Source organism: Hemitrygon akajei, chromosome 6 (assembly GCF_048418815.1).
Source record: "Hemitrygon akajei chromosome 6, sHemAka1.3, whole genome shotgun sequence".
Lineage (NCBI taxonomy): Eukaryota > Metazoa > Chordata > Chondrichthyes > Myliobatiformes > Dasyatidae > Hemitrygon > Hemitrygon akajei.
Genome location: NC_133129.1, coordinates 71,256,255 through 71,282,938, shown reverse-complemented (window position 1 = coordinate 71,282,938; position 26,684 = coordinate 71,256,255). Strand labels below are relative to the sequence as shown.

Here is a 26,684-nt window from a genome sequence, read left to right as displayed (position 1 = left end):
CAGGGCCCTAGTCTACTCAGTCTCCCCTCAGACAAAATAACTGCCAACCCAGGAACCCACCTGCTGAATCTTCACCACTTTTTCTACAGCTTAATTAAAGACAGAAGTGTCATAAGTCAGGTGTTGAATCAGGACCCAACTGCAGGACACAGACACTGGAGTCCCAGAAACAGGACGAGATGGAACCCAAGGACAGAACGGGATGCAGTCTAGGCAGGGGAAGCAGGACCAGGATGAGGGACTGGAAACAAGGAGCCTGGGGTGGACTCCAAGCCCGAGACTGGACAAGGACCCAGAACCTGGGTCTTGCCTCGGGCTCAGACCCCCAAACCCAGGCAAGGACGTGACAAGGCTTGGCTAGGGACTTGGGGTCTTGAGGCTTGTGGGAACTCAGATGCTGGAGCTAGGGGCAGACTAGGAACTGTACATCAACATGGAGCCAGGACTTATCCACCGACAAGCCAGGACTCATCTGTAACTCCACACCAATGTGGGGCAGGACCATCCATCATGTAACAGCAGAACAGCCTGACCTACCCAACAGAGGCAAAGACAAGACAAACACGAGGAAATCTGCAGATGCCCGAAACGTCGACAGCACTTCTCCCTATAGATGCTGCCTGGCCTGCTGTGTTCTACTAGCATTTTGTGTGTGTTGTTGCAAAGCCAAGACAGATTCCTCCACAGGGCAACAGCAGAATGGCCACACTTACCCCACAGAGGCAAGGACAAGAAGAGACAAACACCAAGGAACAACAGACAGTTCCACCTCTGCATTAGGGTAGCTCCAAGTAGCCATTACAGCCAGCAGCCTTGGCTGGCTACAGAAGCAACCAGATCTCTACCTAGCTCAGAGTGGCTGACAGCCACCCAGCTGGCCCAGGAAACAGCTGAATCCATTCCACAATGACCACACTGAATACTACCAGCAAGGCTCCCAGAAGCCATGGTTCTCCAACACAGCCCCAAGGATGGCAAGAGTCCTTTCTAGCTTTCCACCAGCCATCTGTGCCATGAGTGACGTGACGTGACGTGACTTGACCACACACACACACACACACACACACACACACACACACACACACACACACACACACACACACACACACACACACACACACACACACACACACACACACACACACACAAACATTCCCAGTTCCAATATGAGCCTCAGGTGTTTCTAGTTAAGTCCAACCGCAGCAAGGGACCACCGGAAAATCTGGAGTCCGCGGATCGGACCACGGACTTCGGACTGAACCACCACGAGAAGTTGTTGAATCACTCAGCAAGGTAGGTATGGAAAGAGAATCGAAATTACTATTTCAGCATTTTCTGTTTTTATTTCAGATTTCAAGTACATGCAGAATATCTTTCAGCTTCTATCACTTGTATTTTAGATGCGAGTTTCAATGAGTTCAAAGAGTTCAAAGAAGTTTAGCAACTTTAGACCAAATGCAGGCAAACAGGACCAGCTTATTAAGTACCTGAGAGCCATTTATCACTTGTCTCTGTATAAAGTGTGGAAACATCAAATGATCCACTTTGATGTATAGAAAACCTGAGCGTTATTTAAATGGAAAGCCTCCAGAATGCCATGAGGGCCTATTTGATGTACACTAGAGCTCTTTGACTCCAAGACAAAGGAATGTCTTAAAAGCAGAGGATGAAGGGTGGGATTCTACGATAATTTACAATTAGTCAGCTCTAACATTCATAATTCTTCTGCATCTTAACTCCCTGTTCAGGTCTCTACCCCTAACCAACAGAAGTTTTTAAACACGCTTCTGGCTTTCCCAAGTTTAGGGGAGAAGCTAACAGATTTCCACCAGCTATTGCCTAGGCAACCAAGCTTCCTTGCATCAACTCTCAGGCCTGCCTCCACTTTTGAAGTGCTGCCTTTGTCAGAAACCCTCGTCAACTCTTTCCCCCACTGGGGGAAATTAACCTAAATTCTGTTGCAAGGCTCTGGATTGGTTGTTGGATAAAGATGAGCTCTTCATCTCTGTCCCATCATAGCCCTTGCAATTTATTTGTCTGCCTGCACTGATTTGTCTGTAACTGTGACACAATATTCAGCATTTTGTTATTGCTTTTACTTCCATTCTACTTTTGGCAGCACGGTAGCAGTTAGTTTAACACTATTCCAGCACCAGTGACCCAGGTTCGATTCCCACCACTGTCTGTAAGGAGTGTGTATGTTCTTCCTGTGATCACATAGATTTCCTTTGGGTGCTCCGGTTTCCCCCCATATTCCAAAGGTATACAGATTAGCAGGTTAATGAGTCACATAGGTGTAACTGGGTAACGTGGGCTCATTGGAACGGAAGGGCTCTATCTCTAAAGATGTACTTTAAGGAATGATCGGGATGACATGCAAAACAAAACCTTGCACTGTATCCCAGTACCCGTGACAATAATAGACCAATTACCAATATGGCAGGGTTGTGTCACTAACACAGCCGGTTTAACCCATCCGTACTGATTGCACCAGACACTCTATGTTGTACAGTCCCGGCCTGTCCGGGCTTTCATCTTGGCCTAAATCCACGCCACAAATTCCTTTTTAGTCAGTTTAAGCACCCCAGCCAGAGACGGTCAGATTCTGGTGGGGTGGGGAGGAAGGGGAGAATGAGGTTAGGAATGGGTCCTCCGCGGTGGGGGGGTGTGTGTGTTCCTGTGCATACACGTGACAGGGTGTAGGAGGTTAATTAGACTGATCTGAGGGTTTACTCAGCTCCACCTTTCAAGCCCCTTGGCATGTCGGACACTGAACAAAAGGCAGAGGAATCTGTCAGCAGACTGAAGTGCAGTGGCAGGTGGTGTTCTCAAATCAGATTTATTTATCCTGGTGCGGTGGGGGAGGGGTGTGGAGGGTGGGGAGTGAGGGCAGGGCCAGCCCAGCTGCCCAGTGTAAGGTTAATAGATTGATCTCCCCACAAGCTTCACACAGCCTGAATCCTGAGTAAGCACTTCAGCTGCCTAGGACCCACACTCAGTGACTGAGGGATGTCTGCAGTCGGACTATGCATTAATTCACTTGCTAACCGCAGCCTGAACCTTTGAGTACTTTGCAAAACATTTACAAATCAAATAAAACAACTCTATGCACAAGGTATCACCTAACAGTTCAACTCTACTTCTGGGATTCAAATCCTTGGGACATCATTGAACTAAGTTTCTGAAGTACAGTTCTGCACACTTATGCTAACGGATGACATTGCCTTGAAATTCCAATTAATGTCCACATCTGGCTCTGACTAATAAGTTAAAGTCTATCTCTACTGACTACAAGTGTCTGAACCACAACTCCGCCCCCCCCCCCCACTTCCTGTAATGATTATCAAGTTCAAGTTTAATTATCATTCAGCCATACATGAATATATAGTGAAAAGTGTTCCTCTGGAGCCAAGGTGCAAATCATATTACCAACAGCACACAGCACAAACAGTTGCGATTTCAGAAAAGCATGCAGTCACAAAGAAAATAAAAAACTGCCCAGGTCCCTGAGTAGCTTAATTGTCCTGGTCCACTTTGTTCTTCTACTGAGCAAACACCAGAGGCCAGCCCCAACCTGGGTGACTCCAGTGCATCCAAAAGCAGCTCTCCCACAATGCCTCAGTTCCCCTCACCTAGGTGACTGCAACAGACAAGTCCATAGCTTCGGCCTAGTCCTCGCCACATCCGAGGCCACACAGCTGCCCCGCTGTCGGTGTCGCCAATGAACCAGTGACTTGGATTTGCAGTATTCTACATAACCAATCTCCAACGGAGTCTTGTGTTCAAAATGAAAACATCCAAGATAATCACTCACTCTGTTTGTTGGATTACGCTCCGTCTCAGCACAATGGTGTGTAACAAGTCCAGGTGATAACACAACAACGATATGCGGTACGTCCGGCTCCATCACTATCGAGCAACTTGATGACAGGATAGACCTGTAGTACTTGATGTCCTTAGTATCCAGCAGTGATTTGCAATCATGAAAAGAGTCAAAGAGTGCACCACTCCATGCTTGGAGGCAGTGGAAAAGGAATATGGGATGAGCTATGCCATTCACCCTCTCAAGCCTGCTTTCTCTTTCAATTAGCTGATTTACATCTGAATTCCACCCACCAACCCTTCACAGCCTTTATCAAATAGAAATCTAAAAATTACCATCTTGAAATTTCACCCAATATCTGCGGTCTTGAGAGCTTTTAGGCATAGTCCCAGATTCTGACTCCTTTTCTAGGAAGGTATGCTTTCTGAGATCACACGGATGGACTGGCCCCAATTTACCCCACAGTTCCACCCTCCACCAGTGCTTCTCCACCCTCCTGTCCTACTCCTCCAATCCTCAAAACTCTTCCCCTCCTGTTTACTACCCCCTCCACTGTTCTTCCATGGATCATTCATCATCTCTCCAATTTACTCCACCCTTCTTTATTGCCCTCGATCACTCCCTAAAACCCCTCCACGGACTTCCAACCAATCTTCTACACCCTCCTCTACTACTCCCCAAGTCCTCCAGAGAATCCCCATGCCTCTTAAAGTCAAACTGCAGAAGCCAAGGAGCTAGGAGGAGGTTTTGCCATGTAGGGGCATTGGTCACCTGGGCAGAGGCAAAGCAAGGGATACTCAGGCTTGTAGAAGGACAAATGAACACTTCCTTAGTTTTTTTCCTTCTTTTTTTGCACTATTTATTTAATTCATATATATCATAATTTATAGTTTTTATTACTATGTATTGCAATGCACTGATGCTGCAAAACAACAAATTTGACTACACACGCCTGTGACGTTAAACACAATTCTGATTTCTCACTGAAACCGCTGGTCGGTAAAAGGAATAAGTGGTGTCTTGTCACCTGCGCTTCCTCTAGTGACTGCCCCCAGCACAGTTCTGACTGGCAGGGGCCAGCATAGTTTCCAGAACTGGCTGCTGGTTCAAATTAGCCCTCTGTCAGGACCCGCTCCAAGTTTGGGAACAATACCAATGCAACTCTGTGCTTTAAAAGGATGGCTGGTACAACTGGGCTGGAAAGTTTGCTGCGGCACCACCCAGAGTGGTGCACCTACCTTCTGCAGGGTAAACTGTAATCCCTGAGCTTTCACCACACACTAAATGCTAGAGGGGCTCAGAAGACCCAGCAACATCTGCAGAGGGAATGAACAGTCAATGTTTTGGGCCAAAAGGATCTCAGCCTCCTAAGTCCGTCAAGATGAAGGTTCTCAGCCCAAGAAATGTCAGCTGGTTATTTCCCTCCCTAGATGCTGCCTAACTCACTGAGTTCCTTCAGCATTTTGTATGATTTCCAGCATCTGTAAAATCACTTGAGACATCTCTCAGTTTTGTAATGTGACATTATCAATCAGAGATAATTGATCTACAATCACTATGCGTTACGTGTTGGGCAATAAAAGCTTGGTGTGTTTTGGCCAGGAAGAAGGGGCTGGAGAGGTGGAGAGGTTTAGGGACTGGCGCACTGCCCAGCTTGTAGGCATGGCTGCTAATAGTGCAAGGATTAAGTTCAGGAGGCCTAACAGGAGGGCTGTGGGAAGAGGAGATTCCAGGGATGGTGTTGAGTCTCAGTTCTTATGCTTTGCGAACAATGCAATAGAAATAGAGAATCAATTCCACAGACAGTCATCATTCTCCAGCCATTTGTGACATTACAGTTTTGTGAGGAAGTGATTTACAGCTAATCACAATTACAAGCTCGACTATCCCAATATTCTGCCTTTCACACTGCTGCTTTGAACAGTCATAACCCCGAAGTCACACAAAACTCTGTTGTCATAATCTTACACATACCATGTGATGTTTAATCATCACCCTTGATCCCTGACCTCATGTAGCTCCCCACTGAGAAACACCGAGATTAGAATCCTCAACTTTTGTTCTGAAATCCCCAATTTCCTTGTCTGTTTCTTGCTTCTGTATTCTCACCCTTCTACAGATCTCTAGCTTCTCATCTCTCCTGCAACTCTGACCTCTTGAGCATCACAGATTTACTCTGCATACCACTGGAAAACTTGCCTAGAGACGAGAAGACTCAGCATTCTGGGATTTCCTTCCTGAACACCTCCAACTATCATTCCCTCCATCAAGGAGTTTATTAAATCCTACTCCTTCGACAAGTTGTTTGGTCAAATGTGGTTTGGTGTCAAGTTTTATTTGTTAAGTATATGTTATATCTACGTTTATACCCTTGATGCCATTAAATTTACCTGTCGAACACCAGCCTCACTCAGCATCCAATTCTTCACTGAATTGAATCCAGGAAACCTTTGCTTCTTCACTTCTCAGTGCTACCAGCAGATGGCAGCAGACACCACTTTTTCCTTTAACTGACCAGTGGTTTCAGTAAGAAATCAGAATCGTGTTTAACGTCACAGGCGTGTGTAGTCAAATTTGTTGTTTTGCAGCATCAGTGCATTGCAATACATAGTAATAAAAGCTATAAATTATAATATATATATAAATTAAATAAATAGTGCAGAAAAAGGAAAAAAACTGAGGAAATGTTCATTTGTTATTTGTCCTTTCAAAAATCTGATGGCAGAGGGAAAGAAATTGTTCCTGAAACATTGAGTGTGTGTCTTCAGACTCCTGTACCTCCTGCTTGATGGTAGCAATGAAAAGAAGACATGGCCTGGTGATGGAGATCCTTAATGATGGATGCCACCTTTTTGAGACATCGCCTTTTGAAAGTGTCCTCGATGCTGTGGAGACTAGTGCCCATAATGGAACTGGCTGAGTTTACAACTTTCTGCAGCTTTTCCCAATCCTGTGCCGTGGCCCCTCCATACCAGACATTGATGCAACCACCTAGAATGCTCTCCACAGTATATCTGTAGAAATTTGCCAGTGTCTTTGGTGACATACCAAATGTCTTCAAACTCCTAATGAAATATAGCTGCTGTCATGCCTTCTATGTAATTGCATCAATATGCTGGGCCCAGGATAGATCCTCAGAGATGTTGACACCCAGGAACTTGAAGCTGCTCACCTGCTGATCACTCGATGAGGACTGGTATGTGTTCCCTTGACTTCCCTTTCCTGAAGCCCACAATCAGTTTCCTGGTCCTACTTATGTGGACTGCAAGGTTGTTCTTGCAACACCACTCAACCAGCAGATCTATTTTGCTCTTCTTCACCACCTGAAATTCTGCCAACAATAGTTGTGTCATCGGAAAATTTGTAGTTGGTGTTGAGCTGTGCCTAGCTATATATTCATGGCCATAGAGAGAGTAGAGGACTGTTCTAAGCACACATCCTTGAGGTGTGCCAGTGTTGATTGTCAGCAAGGAGGAGATGCTGTTTTGGATTCGCACTGACTGTGGTCTTCTGCAGATAAAGAAAAGGATCCAGTTGCAGAGGGAGGTACAGGGGCCCAGGATTTGGAGTTTTTTTTTGTTAGAACTGAGGGTATGATTGTGTTAAACACTGAGCTGTAGCCAATAAAAAGAAGTTGTTGTCCAGGTAATCCAAGGCCGAGTGGAATACCAATAAGATTGCATCTACAATAGACTTATTGTGGTGATAGGCAAATTGCAGTGGGGCCTGGTCCTTGTTTCGTCAGGAGTTGATTCTAGCCATCTCCAAACTCTCAGAGCACTTCATCAGAGTAGATGTGAGTGCCACTGGGTGATAGTTGTTGAGGCAGCTCACCCTGCTCTTCTTGGGCAATGGTACGGTTTTCGTCCTTCTGAAGTAGCTTGGAGCCTCTGACTGCAGCAGTGAGAGACTGAAGGTGTCCATGAACATTCAGAACCCCACCAGGTACACCATCAGGGCCTGATCCCTTCCATGGGTTCACCCTCATGAAAGATGTTCTGACATCAGCCTCCAAGACATAGATCACAAGTACACTGGATGCTGGCGTAGTTTTATTTTTCCTTTCAAAGCGTGAATAAAGGCGTTGAGCTTATCTGGGAGTGAAGCATCACTGCCATTCATGATATTAGGTTTCTCTTGGTAGGAATTAATGGCCTGCAAACTCCACTGACATGCATCTGATTCTGATTCTAACCTCAATCGGAATTGTTTACTCGCTCTTAAGATAGTCTTCTGTAGGTCGTAGTCAGACTTCTTGTATAGTTCTGGATCATCGGTCTTGAATGCCACAGTCAGCACACTATGAATCTCCTGGTTCATCCACAGCTTTTGACTTGGGTATGTCCAGTATGTCCTTGAAGGGACACATTCATCCGCACAGTTTTTGATGAAGTCGGTGACAACTGTGGTGTATTCATTTAGACTTGAAGATGAATTCCTGAACATTGTCCAGTCCTGTAAAGAGCTCCTCTGCCTCCCTTGACCATACCTGTTTGGTCCTCACCACCTGTGCTGCAGTCTTTAGTCTTTGCCTATGTGCTGGGAGTAGAAGAACCATCCGAGGTCTGTTAATTTTGAGTGTCGATAAGATTTTTTTTTTAAACGTCTTAAAATGATACTGCTTACTTTGTAGTGACTGTGGATTTCAGCCTCAATAGTCCTAAATGGGAATATTTGATGATTCCTATTGGAGCTGCATGCAAAGAGTTGCCACTCAATGCCATCATCTCACTGGGTTATTTTTGTTCTCAAATATTGCTTAAATTGTTCAGCTTTCACACATATCAACCAGAACATTTCAACTATAGTTGCTCTGAGCTTAAAGGGATCTCCAGGCTTTTAACCAACTACCAGAAAAACCTTTAAGTCTTATATTACCTTCTCCATAATGCATGACATTTTGGGACATGAGGACTACTTCCACGTAAACAGCATCGTAATATCTGGATTTATTGATATGTCAGCCTTGTAGCTAATTAACAACAGTCCCAAGTCAGCAGACTAAAATCAAATCTAACCACAAACATGAAACTGAAAACAGAAATAAATATTCAAACCTTGATAAAAATCAGCTACGAGATACCAACTTAAAAAATTCAACAAAGGTATATCTCTGAGAAAAGTTATAACTTTGACAAACACTAACTCTGTTAAATGATACAAGCTCACCCTGGTTACATATACATTGCAAGTTAGTTCCCTGTCTGAGTCACAAAACTTCCATTGCACCTTACTGAGTACAAAGCACATTGGGAAGTTTGGGGTTTGTGAAGATGCTGTAGAAGTCTGGGCCACTATAGTTAATGGTTGGTTAAAGGGTCCTCAGTATTGGGCAAATGATGCAGCCAAAATCTGGAAGAGAGGAGAATGAAGGAGAGGCCTGAAGAAGATGAAGACAAATAAATTGATTATTTTCTGCCATGAGGTGTTCTGGAAAAGGGCTGGTCTACTGGGTGCCCAGGTGTTGTCTCTGACTTGTTGGTGCCTGCCTGACTCATCAAATGCTGTGATATTCCGACTGGATCTTCCCTTCCACTCTTGGCACGATCAGAACTGCTCAAGAAACTTAATAGCCCACTCTCCTCTCTTTCAACATTCTCCTTTCCTGTTTCCCTCTCTCACCTTTTCTCCTTACCTGCCTTTCACCTCCCTTTAATGCTCCTCCTCCCCTTTCTTCCATGGTCTTCTTCCCTCTCCTATCAGATTCCCCCTTCTCCAGCCCTTTATCTCTTCCACCAATCAACTTCCCAGCTCTTTATTTCACTCCTCCCCCTTCCCAGTTTCACCTATCACTGACTACCTTGTAATTCTTCCTCCCCTCCTTTCACCCTCTTACTCTGACTTTTCCTCTTTCTTTCCAATCCTGATGAAGGGTCTTGGCCTGAAATGTCAACTGTTTGCTCCTTTCCATAGATGCTGCCTGGCTTGCTGAGTTCTTCTAGCATTTTGTGTGTGTTACAGAGGTTGAAAGGTGCTGGTAGGGGGAAGATCAGAAGGTCATAGGAGCAGACCAGAGGTAAAGATCAGAAGGCGAAGGGGAGAATTAAGTGTTCGGAGAAGATCAGTGTGTGGTACCATCCCGCACAATGTCAGATAGTTGGCACAGGATTTAGTTTACCTAGCTGTGGTTTCATCCAATGAGACCCAGTCCCATTTCAGCCTGGTACACACCATGCTGAAGTAAACTGTGCTCCACAGCCTGCTGTTTATCAGGGACCGAAGAACTCAAAGCAACAGGAATTAAATCTGCATTATCTCTCTGGATGTGCTGACAATAAACTATACCAAGGTCTCATCTGTATCAACTGGCATTTCTGACAGAGGTGCATTCCCTTTTCTCAGCACAAAGTGTCAGGCTGCATCGCTGAAGGCGTTAGACCTTGAGCAAGACTTGAACCGACAGCAGCACATCTCAGAGACTAGAGCAGGAGAATTCATGTAATCAGTGGTGACACTTCTCCTTGCAAACTCTTTCTTGAAGCTACTCAGTAACCTATGGGCAGCTCGCAGCCTGGGTGTGACAGCACTCAGTACGTTCAGCACCTCCGGGGCAGATCGTGCAGGAGGTCCGGGTCAGTAGACCAGCACTTTGATACAACATGGCTTGGGCAAAACTCAGTAAACTAGTCTATACTACATGGACAATCCAGCATTGGAATTCCTGCTAGGGCTGGAGGAACGTCAAATCAGAACCAGGAACTGAGCTTGGATTCCTTAGATTGGCATCAATCAGGCAGGCATATGTAAGTCGAGCAAACGCTGGTACATTGTCCATCAAGTTGATAAGCTGACAGTGTAGGAGCATATCTCCATCATCTGTATCACACATTGACCTCAGTGCAGGGATGGTGTGCAGATACAAAGTATTACTACATAATACCAAACCTAGATTTCAGCCTCTTGATGTCCTTCCATCAGCCCTGCAGGCTTTCCCAATACAAATGCATGGTAGTTTCACCCTATAAATCCACCATGAAGCTTTGGCTGTTGTACTGTGTCCTGTTTTTGGCAGAGAACATCAAAACCTTGGAGATAGCCTGAAAATATGAGATGGTCTTATTATGAAGAACTTTGAGGATGCTGTGGAGAAAGCTGATTCTGGACATACAGAGGTCAGGAGTGGGGATTATATCAATGCAGGATTCCTTTCCATCAAAGTTTCAATAAGCACAGGGGCTCTGAATGAGAAGGTGGGAAGCAATTACCTCCATTGTCGGGGCGAGGAGCTCCACAGGACACAATTAAGATAACTGGCAAAAGATCCAGAGCAGAGACAAGGAGATCTTCATTCCATGAACACAGGGAGTTATTGGGCCAGATCTACCAACTGTCCTGAAGTTACAGCCCAACTGCCCTTGGCCCCCTTGCCCAGGCCAGGCCACTGTTGCAGTAAGGTCCCCACGCTTAGTCTTTTATGGGGAGTCTGTGTCCAGGCCCCATGGCAGAGCGGCAGTGCACGGGGGCCATCTCAGTGCAGGCAACCGGATTCACTCACAAGGTGGCCTACCCACACCCACCAACTTCCTAACTGATGGGCTGTCAAAGCTGTTAGTGTGACCGAGCCACTGAGTGTTTCTTATGCCTGGCATTCTCAAACTCTCAGTAAAACTCAGAGTTTGGACAGATGGTGTCATTCCCAGTTCAGGAAGATCCCAACACTGGAAACTAAGGATCTGCAAGCAGCAATGGGGAAACCCTTACATCAGCACTGGCACTGGGTTGGAAGCCCTGGGACAAGATGCTGCAAAAGGTGGTTGAGGCCTAGCCTAGTCGACTTTTATGGGCTTGGAGCAGAGAAGGAGGCCATTTGATCCATCAAGTCTATGCTGTTTCCGCTTCCACACTAATTTTCCCTGTTACCTACCTCTCCCACATTATAACGGCTCTCAGATTCTCCCTCTCACCTACACACTGAAGGTGATTTGCAGCAGTCCTTTAACCTACAGACTAACATGACTTCGGAATGTGGGAGGAAAGCCATGTAGTTACAGAGAGATAATGCAAACTCCACACAGACAGCAGCGGAGATCAGGATGGAACCCGAGTCATTGGCTGCACGACCATACAGCACTGAAATCCCTCAACTCCCTGAAACTCTCTCGTAACCCTCTGCCACTAGGGTTGCCAACCCACCAAGAATCCCCGGTGCCCAAAACAAAATTAAAGGCTCACCTCCTAATTCGAGGAGAAGAGACTTTAACTTAATTTATTATTTGTTTATATATTAAATATTATTGCTTTTCTTTTTGTTTGAACACTGATGCTTATTGGAAAGTAAACCACTGGAGATCTTGGTTAGAGACTAACTATCTGGACCCACAGAGCAGTCAACGGGCCACATTATGATTCTTCAGGAAACAATCCACTAGCAAGCATGTATCTGATGGGCCAAGTGGCCTGCTTTCCCCCCAGCCTGCCCCATTCCTTCAATCTTCAACTTCCTAGCATTCCACACAATGTCTGATACCCCTCACCCACCTTTCAGTTGCAAAGAAAGATAGCTGAGTCAGAATAGTGGCAGCCATATCATAGAGAAGTGAGTGCAATCACTTTAGTGCACCGGTGATCATCAATCAGGATTTGATTCCTGACGCTGTCTGTAAGGAGGTTGCACTTTCTCCCCGTGATGAGGTGCATTTCTTCTGTGTGCTCTGGTCTCCTCCCAAAGATGTATGGTTAGGGTAAGTACGATTGGTGCCAGAAGTGTGGTGAAGATTTGGGCCACGCCCAGCACAATCCTCATTGATTTTAGTTGATGCAAGTGAACCATTTCACTCTATGTTTTGATGTTTCAATTCACATGTGACAAATAAAGCTTATCTTTTGTGTTTTTTCCTGACAGTCAAACATAAAATTGAGCCTTAGACTAACATCCTCAAAGGAAAAGAGTTCATTGGGACTACAGTAAGTAGGAATTCCCTCAGACTGACTATCTGTCTGGCAAATGGCAAGAGTTCATTGTTTTCAATTTGTCTGCCATGCTTTTCACATTACATTGCCCTAAACCTCCATCATTGGCCACTCAGATAATTAGCTCACGCTGCTCTTGATGGGGGACAATTTCCCAACTTTTTAAAAAAGGTGAAAAATCTTTGACAAAGAAGCCCCCATTTTCAGTGCATAGTTCAACTCATACATTTCCTGTATTTGGAACAACTTAGCACTTTGAGCCTGCTTCACCCAGAAAAATGAGTCGCACAGCTCTGCCTGCCAGTTTTCATGGCTCAGGAAGTCTTGGGCATCCATGCGTTTGCACTCAGTCCTGAAATCAGAGAACCATGGAGATCAAAAGCCAATGCTCCATTGCTTATCTCACCATTGCACCCTGCTTTGGGAGACTAATGTGCTGACCAGAGGGTCAAATTCACTTCATGGACAGCCTCACCTTTAGATCAGGGAGACCCAATGTTCAAATGGAACTTTGTTTATTTGACTGGGGTCAAATACCTTGTGGGAAAAGAAAGGAGAAGATAAATGCTCTACTTACTTAAGTAATCTAATGCTTTTGTTATTTGCTGGTGTTTTAGTGCTCTTTTAATTCTTTGCTATTTATTTTATTGCAGAAAGTTAACTAAATCCACTTGAATAGTTCTGAAATGTTTCTACTGAAGATATTTAGCAGCTGGTAAAAAGCTTTAGATGAGGCAAACTGTTCTCTCTCACATTATATATCAGTCCCATCCACAGCCATGCCACAGCACTTACAGTGTTCCTTTTTGGTGATCTACACCCTGACAAGGACTACAATGGTCCCCTAATTTTACAGTAAAGCTTATGCCGCAGAAAAAAAACAGGCCAATCTGACCCCCAAGTTGTTGCTGGCCATCAAACACTAATCTTACACTTTCTCTACTTCATTCTTCCCATATTCACAACTGTTTTAAAACAGTGCCAAGATATAATTTTAATCAGTCCTCCTGAATCGGGATGGCATTTTAAGCACCATGGTGAACAACAATGCACTTGAATGGTTTATCGTTTACACCAGCATTATAATGTCCACACTTCCCCACACACGTGTGTAGAACACACTTCACACAATATAGCTGTGACCATCTTACCCTCCTCTAGCCTCACCCATCGCAGGGACTCAAACCAACCCACCAGCAGTTATCACCCTGCTTCTGTCCTGCCCATAATTTCTAGTCACGTCTCAATAAAGGTTTCCAATCATCTACCACTCCATCGTGATTGATTTTTTCAACCTAATTCTCCTTTTTTGTCCCCATAACTTTACCCACACACTGAACCAATCAAGAAGCTATCAATCTCTGCCTTAAATAGTAACAAGAGAGCTATGGACGGAGGTGAACCCAAGAGAAGGATATGGCCTAGAATTAACTCAGACTCAAAATAAACCAGCTGGCACAAACAAAATCCAAAGGCAAAATCACAAACGGTAAAGTTAGAAATAGGACTCCTATGACCGAGCACTGAGTGCTCAGCACGAGGCCTCTAAGTACAGACTTTCCCTGAAGGAATGTGGCAGTCAATAATTGACAGTCTGCGCCTTAATGGCACAATGGCAGCTAAGCATACTCCATTGCTTGGATGCCTGCCACTGTTCAGTCAGACCAAGACATAAATATACCCAATATATTTATATTGTTTATCACTCATATTCATGTGTCTCCACAGTCCTCTGCAGCAATGAATGCCACATATTTTCTATCCTCCATGTGAAAGATATTCCTCCTCATTTTAGTTTTAAAAGCATGTCCTTTTATTCTGAGGCTGTGTCTTCAGAGCCTAGACTCTTCTATTAATGGAAACATCCTCTCTACGTCCACTCTATTTGGGCCTTTCAGTATCCAGTAGATTTCAATGCTCGAGATTCTGAACTCCATCATTTCTGTTGAAATTCTTTGAGGAAATACCAGGCAGTATAGAAAAAGGAAAGTCAGTGGATGTTGTTCACTTGGAGTTTCAGAAGACCTTTGACAAATTGCCACACATAAGGCTACTTAACAAGATAAGAGCCCTGGGACCACAGAAAAGATATTAGCATAGATAGAGGATTGGCTGACAGGCAGGAGACAGAGTGAGAATAAATGGGATCTTTTCTGGTTGGCTGCCAGTGACTAGTTGTGTTCTGCAGGGATCAGTATTGGGACTGCTTCTTTTCACATTGTATCTTAATGATTTGGATGACAGAATTGATGGTTTTGTGGTCAGCTTTGCAGATAATACAAAGATAGGTGGAGGGGCAGGTAGAGTTGAGGAAGCAGGGATTCTGCCAAAGGATTTAGACAGATTGGCAGAATAGGCAAAGAATGGGCAGGTGGAATGCAGTGTCAGGAAGTATATGGTCATACACTTTGGTAGAAGGAATAAAGGTATAAATTACTTTCTAAACGGGGAGTAAACTCAAAAATCAGAGGTGCAAAGGGACTTGGGAATCCTTGTGCAGGAACTCTAAAGGTTAACTTGCAGGCTGAGTCAGTGATAAGGAAGGTAAATGCAATGTTATCATTCATTTCGAGAGGACGAGAATATAAGAGCAAGGATGTGTTGCTGAGGCTTTATAAGGTATTGGTCAGACTGCACTTTGAGTATCATGGGCAGTTTTGGGCCTTATCTAAGGAAAGATGTGCTGGCATTGGAGAGGGTCCAGAGGAGGTTCATGAGAATTATTCTGGGAAAGAAAGGGTTAATGTCTGAGGAGTGTTTGATGGCTCTGCGCCCGTATTCACTGAAGTTTAAAAGAAGGAGGGGGTATCTCAATGAAACCTATCAAACTGGGGTTCACAACCTTTTTTTATGCCATGGACCAATGCCATTAAGCAAGGGGTCCATGGATCCCAGGTTGGGAACCCCTGATACAGAATACTGAAAGCCCTAGACTAAGTGGATGTGGAGAGGATAATTACTATAGTGGGTGAATGTAGGACCAGAGGGCACAGCCTCAGAAAAGAGGAGCATCCTATTAGAGCAGAGGAGAGACGGAATCTGTGGAATTCATTGCTACGCATGGTTGTGGAGCCAAGTCATTGAGTATATTTAAAGCAAAAATCTTGGTTAGTCAGGGTTCTGGGGAGAATGCAGGAGAATGGGGTTGAGAGGGATAATAAATCAGCCTTGATGGAATGGCGGAGCAGACTTGATGAGCCAAGAGGCCTAATTCTGTTCCGATGTCTTCTGGTCTTACAGTAAATGTTAAGCTTTTTATTTTTGTTAAACTCCACTGGATCCTCTCCAGGGTCAGCATATCTTTCCTCAGGAACGGGCTCAAGATTGCTCACAATTTTCAAATGCAATCCTCATGTAACCTCAGCGTACATTTCTGTTTCATATTCTAGCTCTGCAGAAGAGGTGCTGCCCTTCAAGCAGGGACTGGTTGATTCCATGTGTAGCTGTTACAAACTGCACAGCTTTGTCTTGAAGAAGAGCAGGGGACTTATCCTAAGTGTTCTGGTCAATGAAAGCAAGCATGCAGGTATAGCAGGCAGTGAAGAAAGCTAATGGCATGCTGGCTTTTATAACAAGAGGAATTGAGTATAGGAGTAAAGAGGTCCTTCTGCAGCTGTACAGGGCCCTGGTGAGACCCCACCTGGAGTGTTGTGTGCAGTTTTGGTCTCCAAATTTGAGGAAGGACATTCTTGCTATTGAGGGAGTGCAGCGTAATTAACAAGGTTAATTCCCGGAATGGCGGGACTGTCATATGTTGAAAGATTGGAGCGACTGGACTTGTATACACTGGAATTTAGAAGGATGAGAGGGGATCTGATTGAAACATATAAGATTATTAAGGGATTGGACACACTGGAGGCAGGAAGCATGTTCCCGCTGAAGGGTGAGTCCAGAACTAGAGGCCACAGTTTAAGAATAAGGGGTAGGCCATTTAGAACAGAGATGCGGAAAAACTTTTTCACCCAGAGAGTGGTGGATATGTGGAATGCTCTGCCCCAGAAGGCAGTGGAGGCCAAGTCTCTGGATGCATTCAAGAGAGAGTTAGATAGAGCTCTTATAGATAGCGGGGTCAATGGATATGGGGAGAGGGCAGGAATGGGGTACTGATTGTGTATGATCAGCCATGATCACAGCGAATGGCGGTGCTGGCTAGAAGGGCTGAATGGCCTACTCCTGCACCTACTGTCTATTGTTTATTGTCAAAATTTAATTGTCACTCAACATCACAATGGCAGAGTTTCTAGTCACTAATTCACTGCTGTTAAGATGTACTTCTTCAGCCATATTAGTGTTTCATTTCCATTGGCTACACATGAAAATCTAGGTATAAATCAGGTGGCCATATTAATGTGAGTCTCCTCTTTGTGTGCTTTCTCCTGCTCGTGTGTACCAGTTACGCCCAATCATTTACAAATGATCCAGCAGGCAGAGTTTCACCCACTTACCTCCACAAATATGAAGCAGGGAATGATAGAGTAACTCCTCTGAATATTGTTCACTTCTGTAGCCATTCTGATGCATCGGATCACTCTTGAGAAAAACCAGAGTCTTTCACACCTGAAAATCAAATAATTCCTCTTTAGCCACAGACTTACATCAATTTGCTACATTTTAATCCGATTAGTGCGGCCTGTTGGAAATCAAGAGCGGAATATTCTCCAGTTATAGACTGACACTGTCACATCACAGCATCAGCTATAAGATCTGGGTTCATTTCTCGTCGCTGTTTGTGAGGAGTTTGCACACAGGCTTCCACTGGGAGCTCCAGTTTCCTCCCATTTTCCAATGATGCATGCTCAGGATCAGTGTGTTGTTGGCACTGGAAGCATGGCGACACTCGTGGGCTGCTCAGCATAACCCTCACTGATTTGATTTGATGCAATCAACACATTTCACTGTATGTTTCGATATACATATGACAAATAAAGCTAATCTTTAGATGTCTTCTACAATCTACCCTTTCCATGCACTAGATCACAGTCATTCTTCTCCATCACACTCATGGGTTTTTTTCTGGGAGTGGAGAAGGCCAAGGAACATGCAACTTGCTTTGACATCAAGTCTCCAAGATAGAAACAAGCCACACCTGTCCACTTATACTCCCTGTAGCCATTCCCAACTCCCTTCATCAACATAACTTTCAATTCGAAGTGACACACTCAAACTGATGGAGGAACTCGGTAGGTCGGTCAGTATCCATGGAAGTGAACAAACAGTCGACATTACGGGCCAAGGCTCTTCTTCTGGACTGAAAAGAAAGGAATAAGTCATCAGAGTAAAAAGGCGGAGGGAAGGGAAGGAGGCTACCTGGAAGGTGAGCGGTAGAGCCAGATGAGTGGGAAACGTAAAGGACTGGAGAAGAAGGAATCTGATAGGAGAGGAGAGTGGACCAAAGGAGAAAGGGAAGGAGGAGGGTACCCAAGGGGAGCTGATAAGCAGGTGAGAAGAGGTGAGAGACCAGAATAGAGAATATAAGAGGAGAGGGGAAGGATTTTTTTGACCAGAAGGAGAAATTGAAATTCATGCCATCAGGTTGGAGACTACCCAGACAGAATATAAGGTGTTGCTCCTTCATCCTCAGGGTGGCGTCATCTAGCCACAAGAGGAGGCTATGAACCAACAGGTCGGAACGGGAAAAGGAATTGGAATTAAAATGTATGGCCATCGGAAATTTCCATTTTTGGCAGATGGAACAGAGTTCCTCAATGAAGTGGCCCCCAAATTTATGATGGGTAGAGGAGGCTGCATTAAGAGCACCGGACACAATAGGCAACCTCAGCAGATTTGCAGGTGAAGTGTGCAATTCAATTCTCTCAAATATTTATTGCTCTTCCATTAAGGTGTAATATTGACAATGAATTATATCATTAATGAAGCAAGTGTTTCCTAGATTGTAGGAACAATAACTCCCAAGGCACATTGTAGTGTGGATGACCAAAACCTGGCAACTGAAGGAAGAACTACCAAGAGTGGACTGATTAAATTCAGAGAGGTGCAAGTGTTCAAGGATGGAGCAGAGCAGAGTGCTTAAAGGATGAGAATTTAAAATCAAGGATCTCCCAGCAAGAAACTGATGAACGTACATGGAATGACAGGGTGTGGTGCGAGTCAGCATAAAGACAGGTATAATAGAAGAAGAGATGCCACTCAGGAGAGTGCTGAAGTAGTCAAGATTGAAGATAATAAGGAGCAGCTGGGCAAAGTCAGGGATGAAGTTTGGGAATGTTGCAGAGATGCAAAAACTGGTGAAGGTGCAAATATGTGATCAAAGTCCAGTTGTGACACCAGTGCTGCAAACTCATACTTCACTTACAAGCGAAAGGTTTCTTCTTTTATGTACTTCTATCAAATATTAATCAAAATTGCTAGAATGCAGTGAGATCATAGAGCCATACAGAATAGAAACAGACTCTTCATAATGTCCAGAGCAGTCTGTTTGCTATTCTATACTGATCCCATTTTTCCACATTAGGACTACATCCTTCTATGTTTTACCCAGTTATGTGTCTACCTAAATGTCTCTTAAAAGTAGTAGAAATACTTTGGGAAAAAAAACCTCAATGGACATATTTTCAATCACTGGCTGTTGATTAGAATTAATCTAAAAATAGGATCTTAAAAGTTACAAATGAATCAATTCCAGCTGTCCATTACAATCTTGTGTAGGAATATTATTTTAAAGGTACATTGGAACTATTTTTAAAGCTATATTAGGACCAAACTGAACTTCCCAGTACCTCAACAAATGCCATAAATTTCCTTCTTTAAAGAAAAAAGGGCAGAATTGAATGAGATAAATAAATGTGTTGCAGTTTAATGCATCATGCATCAAGTAAGAGGGCAAGACTGATGAAAAGCAGGTGATGCCTGTAATTTTTCCTATAATTGAGATCCTCCTAATGAAAGCACATAGACAGCCAGCATATGTTTCCAAGCTGTGTCCTTGGCTTTTAAGTAACAGTTGATTTATAATAGGTTGCTCAGAGGATCTCTCAATTATTTTATTTTATTATTTTCAATTATTCTGAAAATGAGAATTATTTCCCAATTTCCCTGTAACCACACAGCGGTTAAAAATAACAAGATAGGTGATGGTTTAGAGATCTTAAATTCAGGGTTATTTTGTAATCGGATCTGTGTATCCGCTAAATTTTAGCAAAATCCAGCGCTCTCAGCACAAAGGAGACTTCATATTTTGTATTCCGCTGGTGCATACACAGTGAGCATAGCAAGCACAGACAAAAGTCATCACGAACAGTTTGGACATTAAAAAAAATGATGGAGCGTGAGATGGGATTTCTTAACACGTGATACCTCGGAGCAGACTCCAGTCAGACAATGGTGGCTGAATTACGGTTGCCTGATACTATTGCTGGAGTTAGAACGAAAGGCTCCAGAGCGGCTGGAGAGTGCTTGCTCTCATTAAAAGAGAAAACTCCCGGATTTCATGGCTTCATTAAATCAACGCTCACGGCGGACAAAGTTGTAAAGTTTTTTTAAAAAAGCGTTTCTATAAAAGGCACAGTTATAGCATCCCCGTAAATTGTCAAAAATACACACACGGGACTTAAGTAAATGTATTAGAGGCAGGCTTACATGTAGCTAACAGGTTTGATAGCAAAGCAAGCTAATTACTCACAGATTTTCGTACCTTAATTAAAGCAATCCTAGTATTTCCTCTTCTAATGGTGGTGGAGTCACACAGAGGCAAGTGTTCAATAAGAGATTTCCTTCCCGTTTCCCTAAAGATGATGCCCAGAGGGGAAATGAATATAGGACATCTCTAGACACACATGCAACATCCCGGAATTTATGAAACACAGATCAGTCAAATGAGAGTCAATGCCTTCAGTTGGTTTGCTCTTCAGTTATTATATCGGAGTGTACACAGAGTGCGGTCTGTTCAAACTGGGCACAGATGTGATGTAGTTCTCGTCAATTCTTATTTCCATTTTTCCAAGTGTGGACGGTGCCAAGATTAACTCAAAATACTCTTGCTACACAAGAGAGTTTTTAGCCACCTACTAATCCGCCACAATCTGCTCAGCGCTTCCCCCGCAACTGCAGTGTAATCGCGCAATAAATATGGGACTGTTACCCTCAGATATTTCACATGAAAAGAAAGTAAGTTTCCCTCATAGCTTTTCCAATGCGGCCCTTAAAGGGACGAACGGACCCCTTTATCGAGTGGAATGTGTGTATTTGCTTTACAACAATGGCTTGACATTGAACTAAAGCTAAACGCTTTGCAGGACTGGTCCGAGGCAAACAATGCCATGCATCGACCAGGGACGAGAGAAAGCGAGAGAGAGAGAGAGCGAGAGAGCGAGCGAGAGAGAGAGAGAGAGATTGTGTGTGTGTGTGAGAGAGAGTGAGAGTGAGAGTGAGAGTGAGAGTGAGAGTGAGAGTGAGAGTGAGAGAGAGAGAGAGAGAGAGAGAGAGAGAGAGAGAGAGAGAGAGAGAGAGAGAGAGAGAGAGAGAGAGAGAGAGAGAGAGAACTGGATGTCAGCATACATCAAAATCATTCCGAATATCGCCAGAAACACATACTATGCCATCATGTGCATTTAGCTGCGCTCACCCGGGGTAATAAAATGATTTTTTTTATCTCAATATGTGGTGCTTCATGAATGTTAAAACAATGTCCTAACGCAGGACAGAAGGTTGCAATCCAGAACAATAGTACTGACAAATGTGTTTCAAATATCAAACAGGCTGATACTACATTGTTGGATTGGTCAAAGACGGGCTGCAAAGATTGACCGTTCGTCACACACTTTGAGCTTTGGGGAGCAATCAATGTTTCTATTGGAGAATCTGGCCGCTTTTTTAGAATTGCTGTTCCCTTCCAAACAAAAGGAGCGAGGCGGCGAGCTGAGCCGGGCTTATTTCTTACCTGTATCGGTGCCACACGCCGCCAAGCTGGTACGGTGCCCGATGCTACCAACAGCACCATCGGGGCACAGAGAACACCCGGAGTTACAACGGCGACGGGGTGGGGAGGAGGTCGCTGTTTAGTCCCTCCAGCAGCTCATCCTCGCTTTCTCATCACCCTCCTAGCAAAGGCACCATCCAACAGAACAGCCCCTCTCGCTGCCGCTCCTTGCCATTCACGAATCATTTCCTGTGGGGAGGCTTGAAGGAGGCGGGATTACTAGCCAAGTCAAAGAAGTTGCTTAGAACCCGCTCTCTCTGCCTCTTAACACACATAAACGTGAGTTAGGAGACAGTCAGGAGTCTTACGTTAAATGATCCTCGATCATTTCAGCAGAGCTCCGATCGGTGCTTCCACTGGCTCAGCTCGAATTCCATCTATCCCTTTACTTTGAAAGAAAAATGGCCTTAATATATCGTTGTAAACGCTTTGTGCTGATCAATCAGTCTGGTGGGCTGATTTTTGTGTAATATATTCAGATGAGTTAGAGTGATATCATTACCTAAAAAGCACATTTCGCCCGGTAATAATTCATGCAATCGGGGGGTTGGAGAAGAGTTAAGCATTCTCCCTCTCAATCATTCGTGCTATTTAATTAGATCGCCGCAGATCTGGAACCGCTGCCTTTTCCTGACACGGGAAAGCAGTTCGGCCCATTCTGTCTATGCCTCAGCTTATAAAAATACAAACTGTTGGAGGAACTCAGCGAATCAGGCACATCCGTGAAAAGAAATGCGCAACCGACGTCTCAAATCGAGACTCCTCTTCAGGATGGACGTCCACAGATGCTGCTTGGTCCGCTGGGTTTCTCCAGCAGAGACACAAGAGGCTGGAATTTGGAGTATCTGTGGTTGATGTATCAGGACTGATGCAGTTTCGACCCGTACAGTCGACAGTTCCTACCAACACCCCCCCCCCCCCCCACACACACACACACCCCTCAGCGATGCTGGTCAACCAGCTGAGTTCCTTCAACAGATTGTCTTCTGCAGCTGTGACATCCAGGAGAGAGTTGCCGCCAGTTAACCAATGAGATTCAAGGACCCTTTGGATTAAACAATGGGAAAGACGGAAATGCGCAAGGGGTGAACCCAAGTGACCTCAAAGAAGAGTAATGAAGTGGATTAAGAGATATTCAAATGGAGTCAGAAGAGTGTTTTAAAAAGGCTGTAACATAAGACTTGAAGAAACGTAGGATGGAGACTCTACAAGTGTTGCCTTCCTGGGAGGTCCAAGTTGCAGAGTTATTGCAACATTGTCTATGAAAGGCAGCTTCATTCATCGACTACCAACCAAGATTGTGTGCATTGAGTTTAATCCATATTTACAGGGAAAATCATAAACAAGAGAAAATCTGCAGATGCTGGAAATCCCAGCAACACACACAAAATGCTGGAGGACCTCAGCAGGCCAGGCAGCATCTTGGTAAAGAGTACAGTTGATGTTTTGGGCCCAAACCCTTCCGGCAGGACTTGATTCTCATGGGAGGGGCTGAGGGCGAACGACTTTTACATAGACGTACAAAAAAGCTGGAAGAATTCAGCAGGTCGGGCAGCATCCGTTGAAAGAAGCAGTCAACGGATGCTGCCCGACCTGCTGAGTTCATCCAGCTTTTTTGTACGTCTTGATTTGACCACAGCATCTGCAGTGTACTTTGTGTTGACTTTTACGTAGTATATTCTGTCACAATATCAGGTTATCAGTAGAAAAAGCAAACAATCTACTTCTTTCAGCCATCGTTGTCTAATCCAAATGATTATTTAACTCCTTCCTCCCTCATAAATTTGTTGTCTTTTGTAAGCCACTGACAGGGCAGCGTGAGTCTATTTACAACCGGATGCAATTCAGAACGTATCTCTTCCTCATAACTGTTGATCCAACTTTTGTCGAATAATAGTGGCAGATGCTTCGAACTCACTATTATAGTCCAAACGCTTTCAGGGGCATTTACTAGCAACTCATTTCATTGCATCCTGGGGTCCTGTTTGCTCTCTCAGGAGGTTTGTTCTCTGCTGTGTTCTGGAACTTTGTGAACATCACTAAAACAAATAATTTCATCATTGCCACATCACCTCTAAAAGGATATTAACCTGGAATGCTGACTTCACCCACTACAGATGCTGCTGGGCCTGGTGAGTATCCTGAGAATTTTCATTTTTTTAAAATTCCAGATTACCCATCATCTGCAGCATTATATTTTTCTATAATTCCATTGCCATTTCAAATGTGGAGGCTCTTCTGTTTCAAAGATGCCCATATTTCAAAAAGAACTTAATTGTGAAAGAATATAGGATGACTGGCTTTTAAGAGCATAATTTCGTTGGATCTACTCTACCATTTCACATACTGATTCATTATCCCTTTTAACACCATTCTCCTGCCTTCTAACGCAATAGCCACAGATCTACACAGCATCCTTACACATCTGGAGAAGAGGGATGCTAATGTGAGAATGCTGTTCTTGAACTACAGTTCAGCCTTCAACACCATAATTCCCTCCAGGCTCGACAAGAAGCTCAGAGACATCGACCTTCACCCTGCCTCGTGCAGCTGGATCCTGGACTTCCTGTCAGATCACCGACAGTTGGTAAGAGTGTGCTCCCTCACCTCTGACCCTCTAACCCTCAAAACAGGAGCCCTTCCAGGGCTGTGTCCTAAGCCTCCTCCTTTACTCTCTGTATACACATGACTGTGTCACCACCCTCAGCTCCAATCTGCTAATTAAATTTGCTGATGCTACTACACTGATTGGACTTGTCTGAAGTAATAATGAGGTGGCTGACAGAGAAGAAGCCTGACACAGTGGTGATAAGAAAACAACCTCTCCCTCAATGTCATAAAAACACAGGAGCTGGTTGTGGACAACAAGAGGAACAGACACTGGCTCACCCCTATTTACATCAATGATCTGGGGTTAAGAGTTTTAAGTTTCTCGGTTACACACCACTGAGGACTTCACTTTGTCTGTACATACCAGCTGTGTGGTGAAAAAAGTACAACAGCACCTGTTTCACCTCAGACAGATGAAGAAGTTCAGCGTGAGTCCCCAAATCCTAAGGACTTTCTACAGGGGCACAATTGAGAGCATCCCGACTGGTTGTATCACTGCCTGGTACTGGAACTGTACTTTACTCCGTCACAGGACTCTGCAGAGAGTGGTGCAGGCAGACCAGCACATCTGTAGATGTAAACTTCCTGTGATTCAGGACATTTACAGAGTCAGGTGTGTAAAAAGGGCCCAAAGGATCATTGGGGACCCGAGTTACTCCAACCACAAACTGTTCCAGCTGTTACCATCCAGGAAACAGTACCACAGCATAAAAGCCAGAACAGCTTCTTCCGCCAGGCCATCAGACTGAGTAATTCACACTGACACAGTTGTATTTCTAAGTTATATTGACTGCTCTGTTATATATCTAACTGTACATACTACTTATTTCAAATTACTATAATTTGCACATTACACATTCAGACGAAGATGTAAAATAATTTTACGCCTCATGTATGAAAGATGTGAGAAATAGTCAATTCAATTCAATCCAATTCTCCCTGTAACCTTTGATGCCCTTACTAATCAAAAACCTATCAAACTCCGCTTTAAATATACCCAAAGCATTGTCTATGGCAAAGATCTCAACAAATTCACCAATCTCTCACCAAAGAAATTCCTGCTTATCTCTGTTCAAATGGGATGTCCATCTATTCTAAGGCTGTGTCATCTGGTCATAGACTCCCCCATTATTGGAACCGTGCTCTCCACATCTAATCTATCCAGGCCTTTCAATATTCACGAGGTTTCAATGAGATTTGGACCCCCCCACCCCCGCTTCTTCTAAACAGCAGAGAGTACAGACCAAGAGCCATCAAACATTCCTCACACGTTAACCTTACACTCCCAGGATCATCCTGATGAACCTTCTCTGGACCATCTTGAACAGCACCATGGAAATTCACCTCTTCTGCTCCCCCCCCCCCCCAATGGGCACAAGATACAAAAGCATGAAATGGCATATTTCCAGGCTCAAGAGCAACTTCTATCCTGCTATTCAAGATGCTCGAATGGACCTTATGCATGACAAAAGGCATAATATTATGCATGATAAGTGGAAAGCGGCCAGTCAGTGAGTGAGTGGGCCAGAAAAGGAGTGGAGCTTTGAGGCTTTGACTCAGGGAGTGGCTTTGTCGAGGGAAGTCCTTGTGAGAAAAGTGCGAGTCTTTGGCTTAAGAGTCTTCGGTGAGGAGGCTGAGGGAGGAGACTACGCCACAGTTGCAGAGGGTGAGAGGTGGTGAAGAGATGACAGGTAAACTGATTCAGTGTGATGCTTGCCTGATGTGGGAGGTCAGGGACACTGACGGTGCCTCCAGCTGCTACAGCTGTGGAAAGTGTGTCCAGGTTCAGCTCCTGAAGGACCATGTTGGGACACTGGAGAAGCAACTGGATGACCTCAGGTACATCTGGGAAAACGAGAGTTTTCTGGGCAGGAACTACAGTGAGATCGTTACACCGAAGATACCAGAAGAGAGAACGGGGGCGACGATGAGGAAGGGATGGATGCTTGAAGTACAGGAGACCCCAGGGGATGTGCCTGAAGTCTGATAAATCCCCAGGGCCTGATGGTCTGCATCCCAGAGTACTTAAGGAGGTGGCTCTAGAAATCGTGGATGCATTGATAGATAGATAGATAGATAGATAGATAGATAGATAGATAGATAGATAGATAGATAGATAGATAGATAGATAGATAGATAGATAGATACTTTATTCATCCCCATGGGGAAATTCAACTTTTTTCCAATGTCCCATACACTTGTTGTAGCAAAACTAATTACATACAATACTTAATTCAGTAAAAAATATGATATGCATCTAAATCACTATCTCAAAAAGCATTAATAATAGCTTTTAAAAAGTTCTTAAGTCCTGGCGGTAGAATTGTAAAGCCTAATGGCATTGGGGAGTATTGACCTCTTCATCCTGTCTGAGGAGCATTGCATCGATAGTAACCTGTCGCTGAA

At 44.3% G+C, this 26,684-nt stretch overlaps 1 protein-coding gene across 8 annotated transcripts in view; it reads right to left on the bottom strand.

Moving 5' to 3' along the window:
• Positions 1-21,873, bottom strand: part of plppr1 (phospholipid phosphatase related 1) — a 118,218-nt gene extending 96,345 nt beyond the window's left edge. The window contains exons 1-3 of one of the 8 annotated variants that reach the window (XM_073048628.1): positions 21,630-21,873; positions 20,385-20,475; positions 17,179-17,290 (exon numbers count right to left, since the gene is read on the bottom strand). In XM_073048628.1, coding sequence (XP_072904729.1) covers positions 17,179-17,244 — 66 coding nt within the window. In that variant the 5' untranslated portion in view covers positions 17,245-17,290; positions 20,385-20,475; positions 21,630-21,873. The remainder of the gene's footprint in view (positions 1-17,178; positions 17,291-20,384; positions 20,476-21,629) is intronic. The other 7 variants (XM_073048626.1, XM_073048624.1, XM_073048631.1 and 4 more) reach the window with 7 other exon arrangements.
• Between the last annotated feature and the right edge of the window lie 4,811 nt (positions 21,874-26,684).